Source organism: Schistocerca nitens, chromosome 5 (genome assembly GCF_023898315.1).
Source record: "Schistocerca nitens isolate TAMUIC-IGC-003100 chromosome 5, iqSchNite1.1, whole genome shotgun sequence".
In the NCBI taxonomy this organism is placed as follows: domain Eukaryota; kingdom Metazoa; phylum Arthropoda; class Insecta; order Orthoptera; family Acrididae; genus Schistocerca; species Schistocerca nitens.
The window spans coordinates 515,502,323-515,516,454 of NC_064618.1; the positions used below are offsets into that span (position 1 = coordinate 515,502,323).

Below are 14,132 nucleotides of genomic sequence, written 5' to 3' on the forward strand. Positions count from 1 at the left end.
GTATTAAGGCTTATTTAGATGCCCAGGAGAGAATTGGACCCAGAGCAAAACCACCATCGCCAGAAAAGCGAAGAGGGCTGCAAAGTATGTGAGTGAAAGGATGTTGGACAGGGGCAAAGAGCGGAAGAAAAGAAACTGGCCTGAAAAACGTGGTCCACAGATGGCCGAACCAGAGGAAACAAATCGTAAATACGGAATGAAACATTGATGTCGCCACCCCTGGGATGAGCACTCACAGGTAGGATGATGCTCGTGCTGACGCTGCCCACCACGATGGTGGCGAGCAGTTCCCCGAAGGTGGTGGCGAACCGCTGCCACACAGCGAAGGTCAGCAGGGGTAAGGCAGCGAACAGCAACGCCCATCGGCGGCCAACAGTCTCCACGAACACGCCGAGCAGCAGAGTGGGCGGCACCGAGGCGAGCAGGCCCACGGACGCCAGCCACGAGCCCTGGTCCTCCGTGATGGGGATGTGCGACGTGTTCTTCTGCAGCTCCGGGATTATCGGCGAACTCCAGCCGAAAAACATGCCGGCGTTGAGGTACGCCAGCGACACTACCAAAAGCATTCACAAATGACATCTCCATGTTCTCACTGTCATAAAATTGTATTTTAATAGTACACAGCCAACCACTGGATAATACCATATCTAACCAAATGAGTTCAGGAAGTTGTATGTAGATTTTTTGTCCATTCAGTAGGTGCCATAATTTTCACAGATGATACCATTGTCATCAACGAACCTGAGCACTAACAATTCAACCAGTGTACTCCTGGGACATAATTCTGACTAGGGAGGAATTACGTATGCGGTTCCCCAAGGTTCAATCTTAGGTCCTCTATTGTTCCTCATGTATGTAAAGGATCTTCCGTATAATAAACAACAAACACAATTAGTTCCTTCAGCAGATGACGTGACTATTGTAGTCAATCAAATCATACAGAAACAGAAGGAATAGTAAACATAGTTCAAAGGTTCAAATAACTCTGAGCACTATGGGACTTAACATCTGAGGTCATCAGTCCCCTAGAACTTAGAACTACTACTTAAACCTAACTAACCTAAGGTCATCACATACATCCGTGCCCGAGGCAGGATTCGAACCTGTGACCATAGCGGTCGTGCGGTTCCAGACTGAAGCGCCTACAACCGTTCGTCCACCACGGCCGGTAAACATAGTCCTTAGAAGTATTATTGACTTGTTGTCTGTGAATGGGCTCAACCTCAGTTATAAAAGACGCAAGATATTCAGTTCCACACATCTGCACTATGTGATGAAAAGTATTCGGACACCTTCGACCACTGAACAGTGGAAACACGTTGTGTGAAGTGAAAAATCACGGTAAATAACGTGACGATCACATGACAGCGTATAGGTATGGCGAATGCTCGGTGAACGTCACCCGCCAGCGCGTGTAGTTCAAAATGGTTCAAATGGCTCTGAACACAATGGGACTTAACTTCTGGGGTCATCAGTCCCCTAGAATTTAGAACTACTTAAACCTAACTAACCTAAGGACATCACACACAGCCATGCCCAAGGCAGGATTCGAACCTGCGACCGTAGCGCTAACGCGGTTCCAGACTGTAGCGCGTAGAACCGCACGGCCACCGGCCGGCTATAAATTACATGTTGGGGCCGTAATACAGAAAAAAGCTGTCTCAAGATTTTATGTGCAATGTGTGTGTTTGTGTTTGTGTGTGTGTGTGTGTGTGTGTGTGTGTGTGTGTGTGTGTGTGTATACGTGTAAGTGTGCGTGTGTGTATGTGTGTGTGTGTGTGAGAGAGAGAGAGAGAGCTCCAGTGTATTGTTCTCTTTAACTGTAATGCAATCTTTGCATACCGTCAGGCGCAAAATTCTCTATAATGAACACGGATCCGGTAGGCCAGTATCAACTATAGTCTCACTGCTAAAGGCATTAATAAACGCCCTTTACTTATTTTTCTCTGATAAATGAAATATTTTGTTGCCTTGAGAAACTGCGGCAGGAAGGAGATGCCTTATCCGATGCAATACACGGTAAACAGGAAATCTGCTGTCGACAATGTTACACATACCTTTCATGATGTAGGGAAAAGAAGTGCGACTTGCTTGTGCAAGGCAACATCTCACCAAAACGCTATTCCCCTCCACTCTCCCTAAGTAACTACCACCCAATCGTCTCCACTCTTGACGTTTACGCAAAGTGGGAGTGTACCGTGAAGGGTAACGACTACCAAAAAAGAAGACACACTAAGCATGCACAGCAGGAAGGAAAACTTCAATACAGGACACAGGTCAGTACTATTTTCAGAAGAAGTATTTAAGAGTTAATAAAATAACAAAAAAGTCTCGGTTGCGACATTATTTAATGTCAAAGACCCGTTTCATCCTTTTACGGCATAATCAGATTGTGTAAAAGTATATTGATACGTGACCCACCAGTCATCAGTCAGTATCCAGCTACTTTTACACAATCTGATGATGTTCCAAAACGATGAAACAGTAAAATTCCGAGGCAGTGGTGTTATGGTGTGGTCGTGTTTTCCATGGAGGGATCTTGGCCCCCTTGTTGTTTTGCGTGGCACTATCACAGCACAGGCCTACACTGATGTTTTAAGCACCTTCTTGCTTCCCACTGTTTAAGAGCAATTCGAGGATGGTGATTGCATCTTTCAACACGATCGAGCACCTGTTTAAAGCGCACAGTCTGTGGCGGAGTGTTACATGACAATAACATCCCTGTAATGGACTGGCCTGCACAGAGTCCTGAGTTGAATCCTATAGAACACCTTTGGGATATTTTGGAACATTGACTTCGTGCCAGGCCTCACCGACCGACATCGATACCTCTCCTCAGTACAGCACCCCGTGAACAATGGGCTGTCATTCCCCTAGAAACCTTCCAGCACCTGATTGAACGTATGCCTGCGAGAGTTGAAGCTGTCATCAAGGCTATGAGTGGGCCAACACCATATTGAATTGCAGCATCACCAGTGGAGGGTGCCAGGAACTTGTAAGTCATTTTCAGTCAGGTGTCCGAATACTTTTAATCACATAGTGTAAGTGTACTATACCAGTGATAAGTGTAACGCATGGTGTGAAAATAATAAATACGCTGGGAACTTCAAATTCTTAAGTGTCCACATTGATGAGAACTTAAACTGAAAAAATCACATTTTGGAACTCCTAAAACAACTCAATTCAGTCACATTTGCACTAAGAATGATTGCAAATTCTTGGGAGAGACAAATCGGTATGATGACCTATTTCCCATATTTTCATTGAGTAACGTCATATGGAATAATGCTCTGGGGTAACTCATCTTCACTAAGGAAAGTCTTCATTGTGCAAAACCATACTGTAAGAGTAATATGTGGTGCTCACCCACGATCATCTTTCAGACGTCTATTTAAAGAGATGAGCATTCTGACTACTGCTTCACAGTATATTTATTCCTCCACGAAGTTTGTTCTAAATAATCCACTGCAGTTTAAAAGGAATAATGATATAAGTAAATGAAATACCAGAAGAAAAAATGACATTCATTACTCCACTTAATATTTTGTTTTGCACAAAAAGGGGTGCACAATGCAACAACAAAAATATTGGATCACTAACTCAGTGATTTAACTGTGTAACAGAAAACAAAGTAAAGCCTGAAAACAAGCTGAGGAAGTTTCTCCTGGACATCTCCTTCTGTTTCATAGAATTCTAATGTGTAAAAGACCGTGGATAGGAATTACTAATTCACATCTACATACCTTTTTTTTCTTTTTTAATATATATAAAAAACTTAGAAATGTTCAGAATAGAATCCTACGTAAAATTAAATTGTGAAGTGAATGTAAAATGACTAGTTCTACATCACTACTATCTATAGTGCAAAATGATACACGGAACATGTAACCAACTAAATTACTAAGTAACTAATTAACTTTGTCACGACCGATAAGTTGGGAGGTGCCACTTTACTCAGAGTTATCGGTAAGTATTTTCAGAGTTGCACAAGACTATGGCGTGAAAATTGACGTACAGAAAATGGACACATTCAGTGCATAGTACATCTCTCCACATTTTTAATTCACATTAGAAGTCCTCAGTATGGGTACCGTTAGTGATACGGCAAACATCAACACTTGTATGCAATTAATTGAAATCGATGACAAGAACTGCCTGGTAATGTGCCGCAGCAGCCCGGTTTGGAAATCTGTTCACTAGTTGGCCTATCTGTAGGCTTGAAATGATTAGTCTTCATGTTCTGATACACCTGCCCCCTAGAGCGAATACACCCCCGCACATATCGAGAATCTAAACTTGGAGAGATGCTCTGTCCATTGATATGTGCCGTTTTCTATAGGCCTTGTTGTTTTCAGATAGTATTCTCCTGAACCCTCTGCGATACTTATGAGTTACCTTCTACCAGAGACAGAAATTATTTCTTCCCTAATGCAGTGGGGAGCTGAACACAGTTTGTAAGCAGAATACACGAGCTAAAATTATATTCAATTGAAGAAAAAATTTACTCGCCAGCATGAACAAGTCTGTAAAATAGGAAACGACTCTTGACAGCAATTTGTCTGGATCGTGGACATATTTGGGTGCATGGTTCGGAAAACAGTACAACAAAAGGGGGTAGGGAAACTAGCCTAGACATCTGGCAGTAATGTAGGCTATCGAAGATCAGCAGAAGAGATGTGGCTATCAATGAAGTGTTGCTGAAAATTGATGAGGTGAACCATACATCAAAGGGCATCCAAATGAGACGAGAGAAACTCGTAGAACTTATTGCAAGAGGCAAAATCATCAGTGGATTAATAACATAGGGAATTATTAAGAGATGGAATTTCAGGGAAACGTCCAAGTAGGTTGCATGTGCAACAAATCATGCATGTTGTGTCATAGCAGAAATCGGGAGAGTAGAAGGGCATGCTGAGGCACCCACCCCTAAGTTTATCGCAAATAGAAAGCGCACTTGTACTCTAATTGGGAGTAGCATAGTTCATTGGACTCTTGGGGGATTAAGAAAAGAGGTGAAGAAATTCCAAGGCGGCCTGTGCATTTCGTCACTGGTTCGTTTCTTGGCCGTGGAGAAGATCATCAACGTCCAGTCGCAGACACTACAGTCAAGGCATAACACACTTGTCAAAACTATGAGGGTTGTGATCCAAGAGCAGTCAATTAGTGTATACTTCTTAGATCATATTGCTGAGCGATGGCATCTCTCGACATGGCAGTGGAGATCCATAACTGACTTAGCAGTTAACGACAAAGTAGGGTGGCGTAAAAAGCATGAGAGAGTCATATAGATGGGAGCCAGCTAGGCGTTCAGTCACAAGAAACCACATGTGGACTGCGTTGACACCACAGGAATCGACGCCCAGGCCGTATGGTAGGTGAAGTTACCACTCATTCGTGCCTCGATGCTGCAGCATGGACTACTGCCGATGCAGTGGAAAGATGGAAACCAGCCACTGCCAATGGTGACAGAATTACCACACGAGTGATACTCTAACCGCGGCTGTGTTGTAGCCTACATGATGGAAGATGATGTCCTCTCAAAACGCTGTCAGGCCAAGCCGACAGCAATACCTCCCGTTTTAGGCATGCAGATACAGTCACTACAGTCTTCGAGATATGCTTTATACCTGTCACCCAGTTTTCACTTGGGTCATCTAGTTGCCCCTACCAAATACTGCAGTCCCTAGTCACGGAACTACTGACTGTGCCTAAACCAGATGCAAGATTGGAATTTCAACTGGTGCTCTCCGACTGGGGAATCATCTGCTGGCTGACTTCTGCGAATATTAGCGTACCTACATCGGCCTGACTATGTGTAGAGCCGTCGCTTGCTTTGTGCAGGCATACTCTATTGTTGCTGGCTTTTCTTGTGCTGGCATACACTACTGCTGCTCGCTTGCCTTGCGTGGGCACACTCTGTCACTGGAAGCTCCGTATGCTGTTGCTCTGCTAAGAGGTCCACGGTTCAACTATGTGTGCTCAAGTGTCTCCAATCTGAATACGCAGTTTCACAGCTAACAAAAGAGGCTTTATGGAGTCCATCACAGTGGCATGCCATCTGAGTGTCTGGGAGCAGATGTGGTACTACACTAGAAGGGTGCTGAAAAGGTAACATTGGCTCAGCTTCTGCCTCCTGGATGAGGCAATGGCATATGCTGAGTGTGACAAAAGGCTGCTTGTGGGCTAAGACAGGCGCATGTGTGGGGCTGCTGACAACCACCTAGGAACACCACGACAGAGTTATGTGTGGAATATGTGAATATATGAAATAGCTGTACCTATGACTTTCCATCATCCTCCTGGCTCCATTAACCTGTCGAACTGGTGACAGAAATGGTTTCTGCCAACCACAGTGAGAAGGGACCAACTGTATTAGGGAGGATGACAACACCCACAATGGGCAGGATCGTCATCGCTGAATGGTGAGTGGAGTGATTGTTGTCTGTTTCTCTCTCTCTACTGCTTTGTTTTATTAACAATTGTGATCATGGCGATTTGTGGGTGAAGTTTGTGGGGTCAGATAATTGTTAAGACTTCTGTCGATTTTATGGGAATACCAGAGGCCAGTGCCAAATGAGGTGCATGTCGGGTAACTCGTTGGGCCACAGCGTGCTTTCTATAGAATCAGCCCCAATAATCTGAGATACGTGTCACGGATATGTCCAATACGCTAGGCAGTACAGTGAATCCAGATAGCTGATGATTAAAGGTAACGATTCAAAGCAATTTTTTGGTGTCACACTGAGCTACATATATATATATATATATTTTAAATTTTGTTTTCTTCCTTATATTTTTGTTTACTTGATATATGTCACGCAGCATTTGAGCCGTAAACATTAGGGCTTATCTCGCAAGAGGCCGTGCCGTCCTTGTTAGAGTAAGTAGCTATGCTGAAAGCAGATAATACAGAATTTTTTAAATTTGGAAGAGAAGATGGGGCTTCGCCCAGTTGGACTGTTCCCACATTAGATCCAGCTGCCGCTAGTCTGGTTAGTCCCTTTTTGGGTAAAGCAACGGGGCATGTGCTAGAGTTTGTAGATAAATTGAAAGCAGATAATACAGAATTCTTTAAGCAGTTTAAATCTGTAAGAAAAGATGGGGCTTGTGCTAGCGTTTGTAGATGATCTGTTGGCAGCTGTAAAGCTGGTTTCTGGACATATGAGCTGTTGTTACAGATGAGAAACTTGTTCTTTGGAGTTAAGGCAAAGACATATAATAGGTACCGTGAGGATTTAAGGAATGCACTGACATACGAGGAACTCAGAAATTGCCTCATACCATCTTATAAGAAGCAAAGTACCTCCAGAGTCTTTCGTGAACAATTCAGTGCGGTGGCGAAGATTGAGTATTTCCTGCATAGACTATGGAAGTTTAATGTCATTGTATATCAGATAATGAATAATGAGAAAGTGAATACAGTTATCAGAAATCGGAACATGGAGCGTGAGCAATATGCCTAAGGGGGGGGGGGGGGAGAGTATTCGTGCGATATTCCTTGGTGGCACGGTGACTACCGGACGGTACGTGAAGGTTTTGGAAGATGATTTCATCCCCACTCTTCCAAAGTGACGGTGATTTCAACAATATGTGGTTCATGCAAGAGAGAGCTCGCCTCCATCGATACGGGAGTGTGTTTGGTGTCCGGGAGGAGCACTTTGGGGACTGAATTCTGTCTCTGGGGTACCCAGAGGCCACAGGCATGGACTCGATTGGCCGCCATATTCTCCGGATCTGAACACAAGCGACTCCTTTTTGTGGATCTATGTTAAAGACAAGGTGTACAGCAATAACACCAAAATCATTGCTTAGCTGAAAACAGCCATTTAGGAAGTCATTGACAGCATCGATTTTTTGACGCTTCAGTGGGTCATGTAGAATTTCGCAATTCGTTTGCGCCACACCATCGCCAATGATGGCAGGCATATCGAACAGGCCGTAACCTAAATCCGAATACCTGTAGCGACTTTTACGTGTTGAATAAACAGTGTGCATGCCATAGTTTGTAACTAACTTACGTTTATTCGATATAGTTCAACAATTGTCACCCTGTATGTAGATGTAGATGGTGGCTGACACACCTCGCACGAAGGCTCCCAGTGATGTGATTTGTTTTCAATGCCTGAAGTTCATCAGATAACAACTTTCAGCCTGAGTGGTACATGATCTCTTCAGAGTAGATTAGATTTCGTCTAACAGATAATATTTACGATAGATAGTTTGATAAGAAACTGGAAGGAGTCACACTCGACTTAAAATTATTGCTGAAAATACTAACAAATCTAAGCATGTTAGGGAGTTCACATGTACGTCTATATTCTCACAACACACAAGTATAAAAATTTTATCACTGCCACATAGTGTTCGCTCCTCACCCCTCCCCTCCCCCCAGCCCTACGCCCCCCCCCCAACCCCCCCCCCCCTCACCTTTCCTACAGTGTGGAATACCCGGTACGTCTTGGTAGTTAAACTTGATTCTGAGACCGGCTCTTGTTTTGGTACATTGTCGCTTGCGTGTCCACAAGTTGTGAGGCAGGGTCCGTTGGTGTCTGTAAGTACAATCCGGTGACTCTGGGCAGCTTGTGGTGTGACGTGCTGGCGAGGGGTCCGCCACCATTGATGCTAAAATCCCCGCCGGTTTGACGTTTTCGGTGGATACTTTCAATGATGTGCCAGTTATTGAATTTCCATGGCGTGATCCCCTCTACTTGACACTGAGAATGAGCTGTCAATGGCCGCGAAGGAGTATCCATGTCCATCTGAAGGAGGAAGAGGGCGAACCAAGTTGATATGAAGGTTGGTAAATGTAACTGGTGCAGCCTCGAAGTTATTTAGCCTACTTTCCTGCACTGGCACAGGACGTCAATGGGTACTATTTGTTTGGGCTGACACGGCTACACAATACAAGAAGTAAACTGCAAATATCTGCCGAAGCACTAGTGAAAATATGCAGTAGGTCTCTTAGGACAAACACCTGGCATACAGTTACAAATAATTTTTGAAATTATTAGTTTCTTTTTTAATTAAACCTTTCTGCAAAATCATTTATTAGCTGTTTAACAGAGATTGCCAATTTTTTTATTCCTGAAGAGTTTTGTATTTCTTTGTGGCTCAGTTTTTTCATTAATCACAGCATATTAATTTGACACCACTTCCTTCATTATGTCTGTGACACTCTCCCAAGGGTCGAATAACCCTGCGACCATCTGTGCAGCCCTTATCTGTATATGTTCATTATCCCTAGAGTCTTATTTGATACATTTGAGATTCATTTAATTTTCTGGCATCTAACAGACCTCAGATCCCCACCCCATACACACATATTCCTTTTACCTACTACTACAGATCAGTTGTCATAACAGCTATTATATTCAATTATTTCCCATTCTAGCATTTTTTTTTCTATTTCCTTCAACACAGAATCTTTCTTAGGGAAAGGGACAACATATGGTCTAATGGAAAAAGGTTCATGACTCTGTAATTCCAACATATATTCAAAATCTTTGACTAAACCTGGTTTTTAATCAAACACAGATCTACTTTGCATCAAAAATTTTTACTGAATCTTGCCTTTTATTACTTGATATACCTTCAATGTATATCATTTTCTCTTTTACTCCAGCTTGCATTGTACCCTCTTCAGAATTATTTATGTCAGCTTTTTTCGTTAAATATCCCAAAGGCATATTCAATACACTATCTTGATCTACATTCAATTTTTTTCAGAAAGTTGACGTCATTGAACTTTTATTACAAAAAAAGAGTAAATAAATAAATCTTTCTGTACTGAAATCAGTTTTATCATTCCATGGGCATCAAACTCTTGTACCCAGTACTAAATTGAAATCATAGCGTATTGACTAGAATTGTAGGATATCATATTTTTATATTATTCAGTACTGTACCTTTCCAATGTAACAAATTTTTATTAATTTCGTCTCTAGAAGAACTACCTTTTTATTTTCCCCTGTTACAGTTAGTGGCACATTATGTACTTTTCCATTTCATTTAATTCCTCCCTTTTTTCTGTTTATTTGTCTCATTTACGCTATCAATTTACATCACTTATCCTTTTTTTTACTCAATAAATTTCATGAAGTCAAATATCTCTTTTACTTCTGCCACTAAATTTCCCCTCCTTCCCATTAATACCAGTAATAATTGTGACGCTACTACTGTCACCCACTTCCTGTTTAATTAGCTGTTATTTATTTTCTTTATATAACCAGAAGCAAGGCACTTCCATTGTTAAATTTTGTCTAGTTATTTACACTTTTTCATGGGGTCATAGCATCCTAAACGCTAGCTAACACCTCTGTTTCGTCAGTTTGTTCGTAATTTTGCATAAATCAGGTTGACTTTCATCACAGAAATATTTTTCTTTGCTATCACATTGGTTAGGTTGTTCTTCCTTTTTACATTCCCTTACTGCTTCTATTACACATAATTCTGGATTAATGTGGTTTACTGATGGCTCTTTTGTAGATTTTGCCTATTTGCAAACCCCAATTGGAGCAACCTTTAGTCTCCCTCGTAATTACTATAATTACTACTCCCCATACTGCTCTTATTTGTATTTGTATTATTAGAGATTCGTCTACTAGTGCCATTTACTACCCAACTTGTTCTGAGTCCCCCACTATTTCTTCCAGACCATTTCGTACTCACTGTACTCACTTGCAAGTCTCTCCTTAGTGAATACCTCACCTCATTAGTCCTCACACCTCCTGTTCATTTGACTCTTTCTACCTTCCAGAAATAATCTACAAAATCATTAACATTATTACTGGGGGCTACAAAAGACCATTCCCTTATTCCGTGAGGAAACATATGCTCTAATCCCATTGTTACTGATTCACAATCTGACTCCGCCCAACTTAGTTAATCCAGCAAAGACAGGACCCCTTGATAGTCTCTCCTCTGGAATCGTCTCTTAAGACCACAAATTTCACTTAGAATCTTTTACTGTTCATCTCAGGGCCAGTTTTTCTCCAAAAATAATTTACCAAATTCTTCCCAACAATTACAGGAATCTGTAGCTTCTGTTGCCATCCGTAATTATGTTGTTGTTGTTGTTGTTGTGGTCCTCAAGACTGGTTTGATGCAGCTCTCCATGCTACCCTATCCTGTGCAAGCTTCTTCATCTCCCAGTACCTACTGCAGCCTACATCCTTCTGAATCTGCTTAGTGTATTCATCTCTTGGTCCCCTCTACGATTTTTACCCTCCACGCTGCCCTGCAACACTAAATTGGTGATCCCTCGATGTCTCAGAACATGTCCTACCAACCGATCCCTTCTTTTTGTCAAGTTATGCCACATACTCCTCTTCTCCCCAATTCTATCCAATACTTCATCATTTGTTATGTGATCTACCCATCTAATCTTCAGCATTCTTCTGCAGCACCACATTTCGAAAGCTTCTATTCTCTTCTTGTCCAAACTATTATGTCCGTAATTATACGCTTTCAAAAAAGTCATGTACAAACATTTATCTTTCTCAGTCCCATTACACAGACTGGTTATTAAATTCGATAATAAAATCAAGAGGATGAATGTTACTATTATGTCAGAATTGTTGCACTTTTTGTCATTAAATAATGCAGCTTCATTACACACAGTGTATACTTTAGGGTTTACACTTTCAGCTCTACTAACCATGTCTTAAAATTCAGTAAATTAAGCATTCATTTTAGACTTCATACTTTTTCACAATTTCATTTAGCTTACTGACTCTATCTTCACTAATTAACAAATGTCTTCCTCCCACTTCTTTTCTCCTGTTTCAGTTCCGCTGGTTGACTCTAAACACGTTCTTTTCAATATTACATTGCATGTTTATTGTTATTTTCCATACATATTTTCATTTAACCTTCAATTTTTACGTGACTAGGATCAGCATCTGCTTCCACCCACTTACTACAATATTTTCCCAACATTACCAAGCGAGGTGGCGCAATGTTTAACACACTAGACTGGCATTAGGGAGGATGATGGTCCAAGTCTGTGTCTGGCCATCTTGATTTAAGTTTATTGTGATTTCCCTAAATCGCTTTAGGCAAATGTGAGGATGGTTCCTTTGATAGGGCATGGCTTTCCTTCCCCAACTTTCCATAATCCGATGGGTCTCATGATCTCATTGTCTGGTCACCTCCCCAAAGTCAACCAGCAAACCAACTTTCCATCCATATTTGAATTTAAATTACTAACATCACTTTAAATTTCTTTTTAATGCCGTTGTTAGTGTGGCAGGCTAAAGTTTCAAATCCAATTTTGAATCTGTTCTGCTGAGATCAGTTCTAATGACACCACTATTTTTTACAGTCTCTGATAAGTTTCTTTCATTTCAAACCTCAGATTACCAATGTCACTTTTAAACTCCTTCTTCATGTCACTACGTTTTTTCTCTAATATCCGATTATTTTCTTTAATATTTAAGGTCATTTGCATGAACGGTGGGCCAATTTTTATGCGCAATCCATTTACATCAGTATCACCTAATTCCTCCTTTACGTAACAGCCACTGTTTGATTCCTCTTCATTTTGAATTTCGTCTATTACCTCCACACCTTCCCTTTGCCCGACTGCAACACTATTCAGTAGGTTTTTACACTGGAATTTCATGAATAACCTTGCTAACATGTACTGCATCGTAAAAGGTAGATACTTCTGATGTTACTACAATGCTATCACAAATCCCACTTTTAACTATGAAGTCTATTCGTTCCTGCTCTTCTTTATGTCTTAATCCCTGATCTCTATTCTCATCCATATTGCCTTCAACATTTTTATCACTCATTCTGAGAAGTCTTCAGCTAACACATTTTAATATAAACATCTCATATTTCTTAAGTGTCAGCTGCTGCTATAATGTACTCTGTTTTCCACTGTCAGCTTCTGTTCTTCATATTCTGTAGGTAATATGCAGTGTTTATGCCTGTACCACTGCCTCACTTATCGATATGGGGTTGATATGTGCAGCGTCGTATGGGTAGAAGTCGCTTCCAATATAACTATGATCTTCCTTACTTTTCAGTGGTTGATGTTCAACATGGCCCATCCTGGTTAACCATGCTTCAAAAGCACAGTTTCATTTCCAAATATCGACAGTTTCATTTGGCTTGCAATACAAATTTCATGAGCCTTCAAAATGTTGTGGTCCATTTTGTCATGCTGCTGTCATACACTGTTTATTGCCACAGTTTTCAAATCACTGCCCCATATGCATTTCTTCAATTCTTGTTATCAGTGCCAGAAGTGAGACTGATCCTCATCTGGGAAGGCACCGTATGTTAGTTTACTAACCAGTCTGTACTGCTGCAGTTGCCTAGTAATTTTGAAATCTCCTGAAACTTGTTGTATTTGTAACCCAATAGGTGAACGATTGGTTTACCAGCACTGATATTATAACCTGGAATATTTTCATCTCTGCATCTGCAGCTCTTGTGCTTCCTTTCCGCATCTGCAGTTGAATTATAGAATATAGGTTCCGCATATTTGCAAATTCACTGCTTTTCTTTTTAGCCAGACTTGTTTCAGCATCTCTGTGCCATCATAAGTGGGTTTTTGTTTATCGAAAACTGTAAAATGTGAGAATGTTTTAGGTTATAACTGTTTTAAAAAAGTGAGGCTGATGAAAGTTTTTGTTCGTTTTGTTTCTTACCATGATTTTACAATATATGGTTTTGCAGGACCAACTGTATGGTGTCCTGCACTGATACCATTTTATCTGCAAATCAAACGATGTAAATTTAAATGTCATATACGAGTTAACACATCCCTTGATTTTAAAAAACGTGTTTTTAGAGTATCAAAATCTTTTGCATAAGCAAACAGAATCACACACAGGAGCCAAACCCAATAAAACAGATAGCAGAGGAAAATGGTTAGAAGCCCCACATGATACAGAAATTAAACCAACAAATTTGTAAACAGAACCGGAACGAAAGCACAACACACACACAACACCTTACACAACACAGATCAACCCAAATACAAACAATGACCAAATACAAGACACAACAGTACAACACACACACACACACACACACAAATAAATTGAACATACTCACCTACAATAACAAAAGTTGTCCGCAGAATAGGCAAGATATTGAAGAAACAGGGACTTCAAATA

The 14,132-nt window shown here is 41.1% G+C and overlaps 1 protein-coding gene across 1 annotated transcript in view; it reads right to left on the reverse strand.

The window, feature by feature from the left end:
• Nucleotides 1-14,132, reverse strand: part of LOC126260053 (facilitated trehalose transporter Tret1-like) — a 61,719-nt gene that overhangs the window by 35,478 nt on the left and 12,109 nt on the right. The window contains exon 2 of the mRNA XM_049957242.1: nt 237-553. Within this exon, the coding sequence (XP_049813199.1) occupies nt 237-553 (317 nt within the window). The remainder of the gene's footprint in view (nt 1-236; nt 554-14,132) is intronic.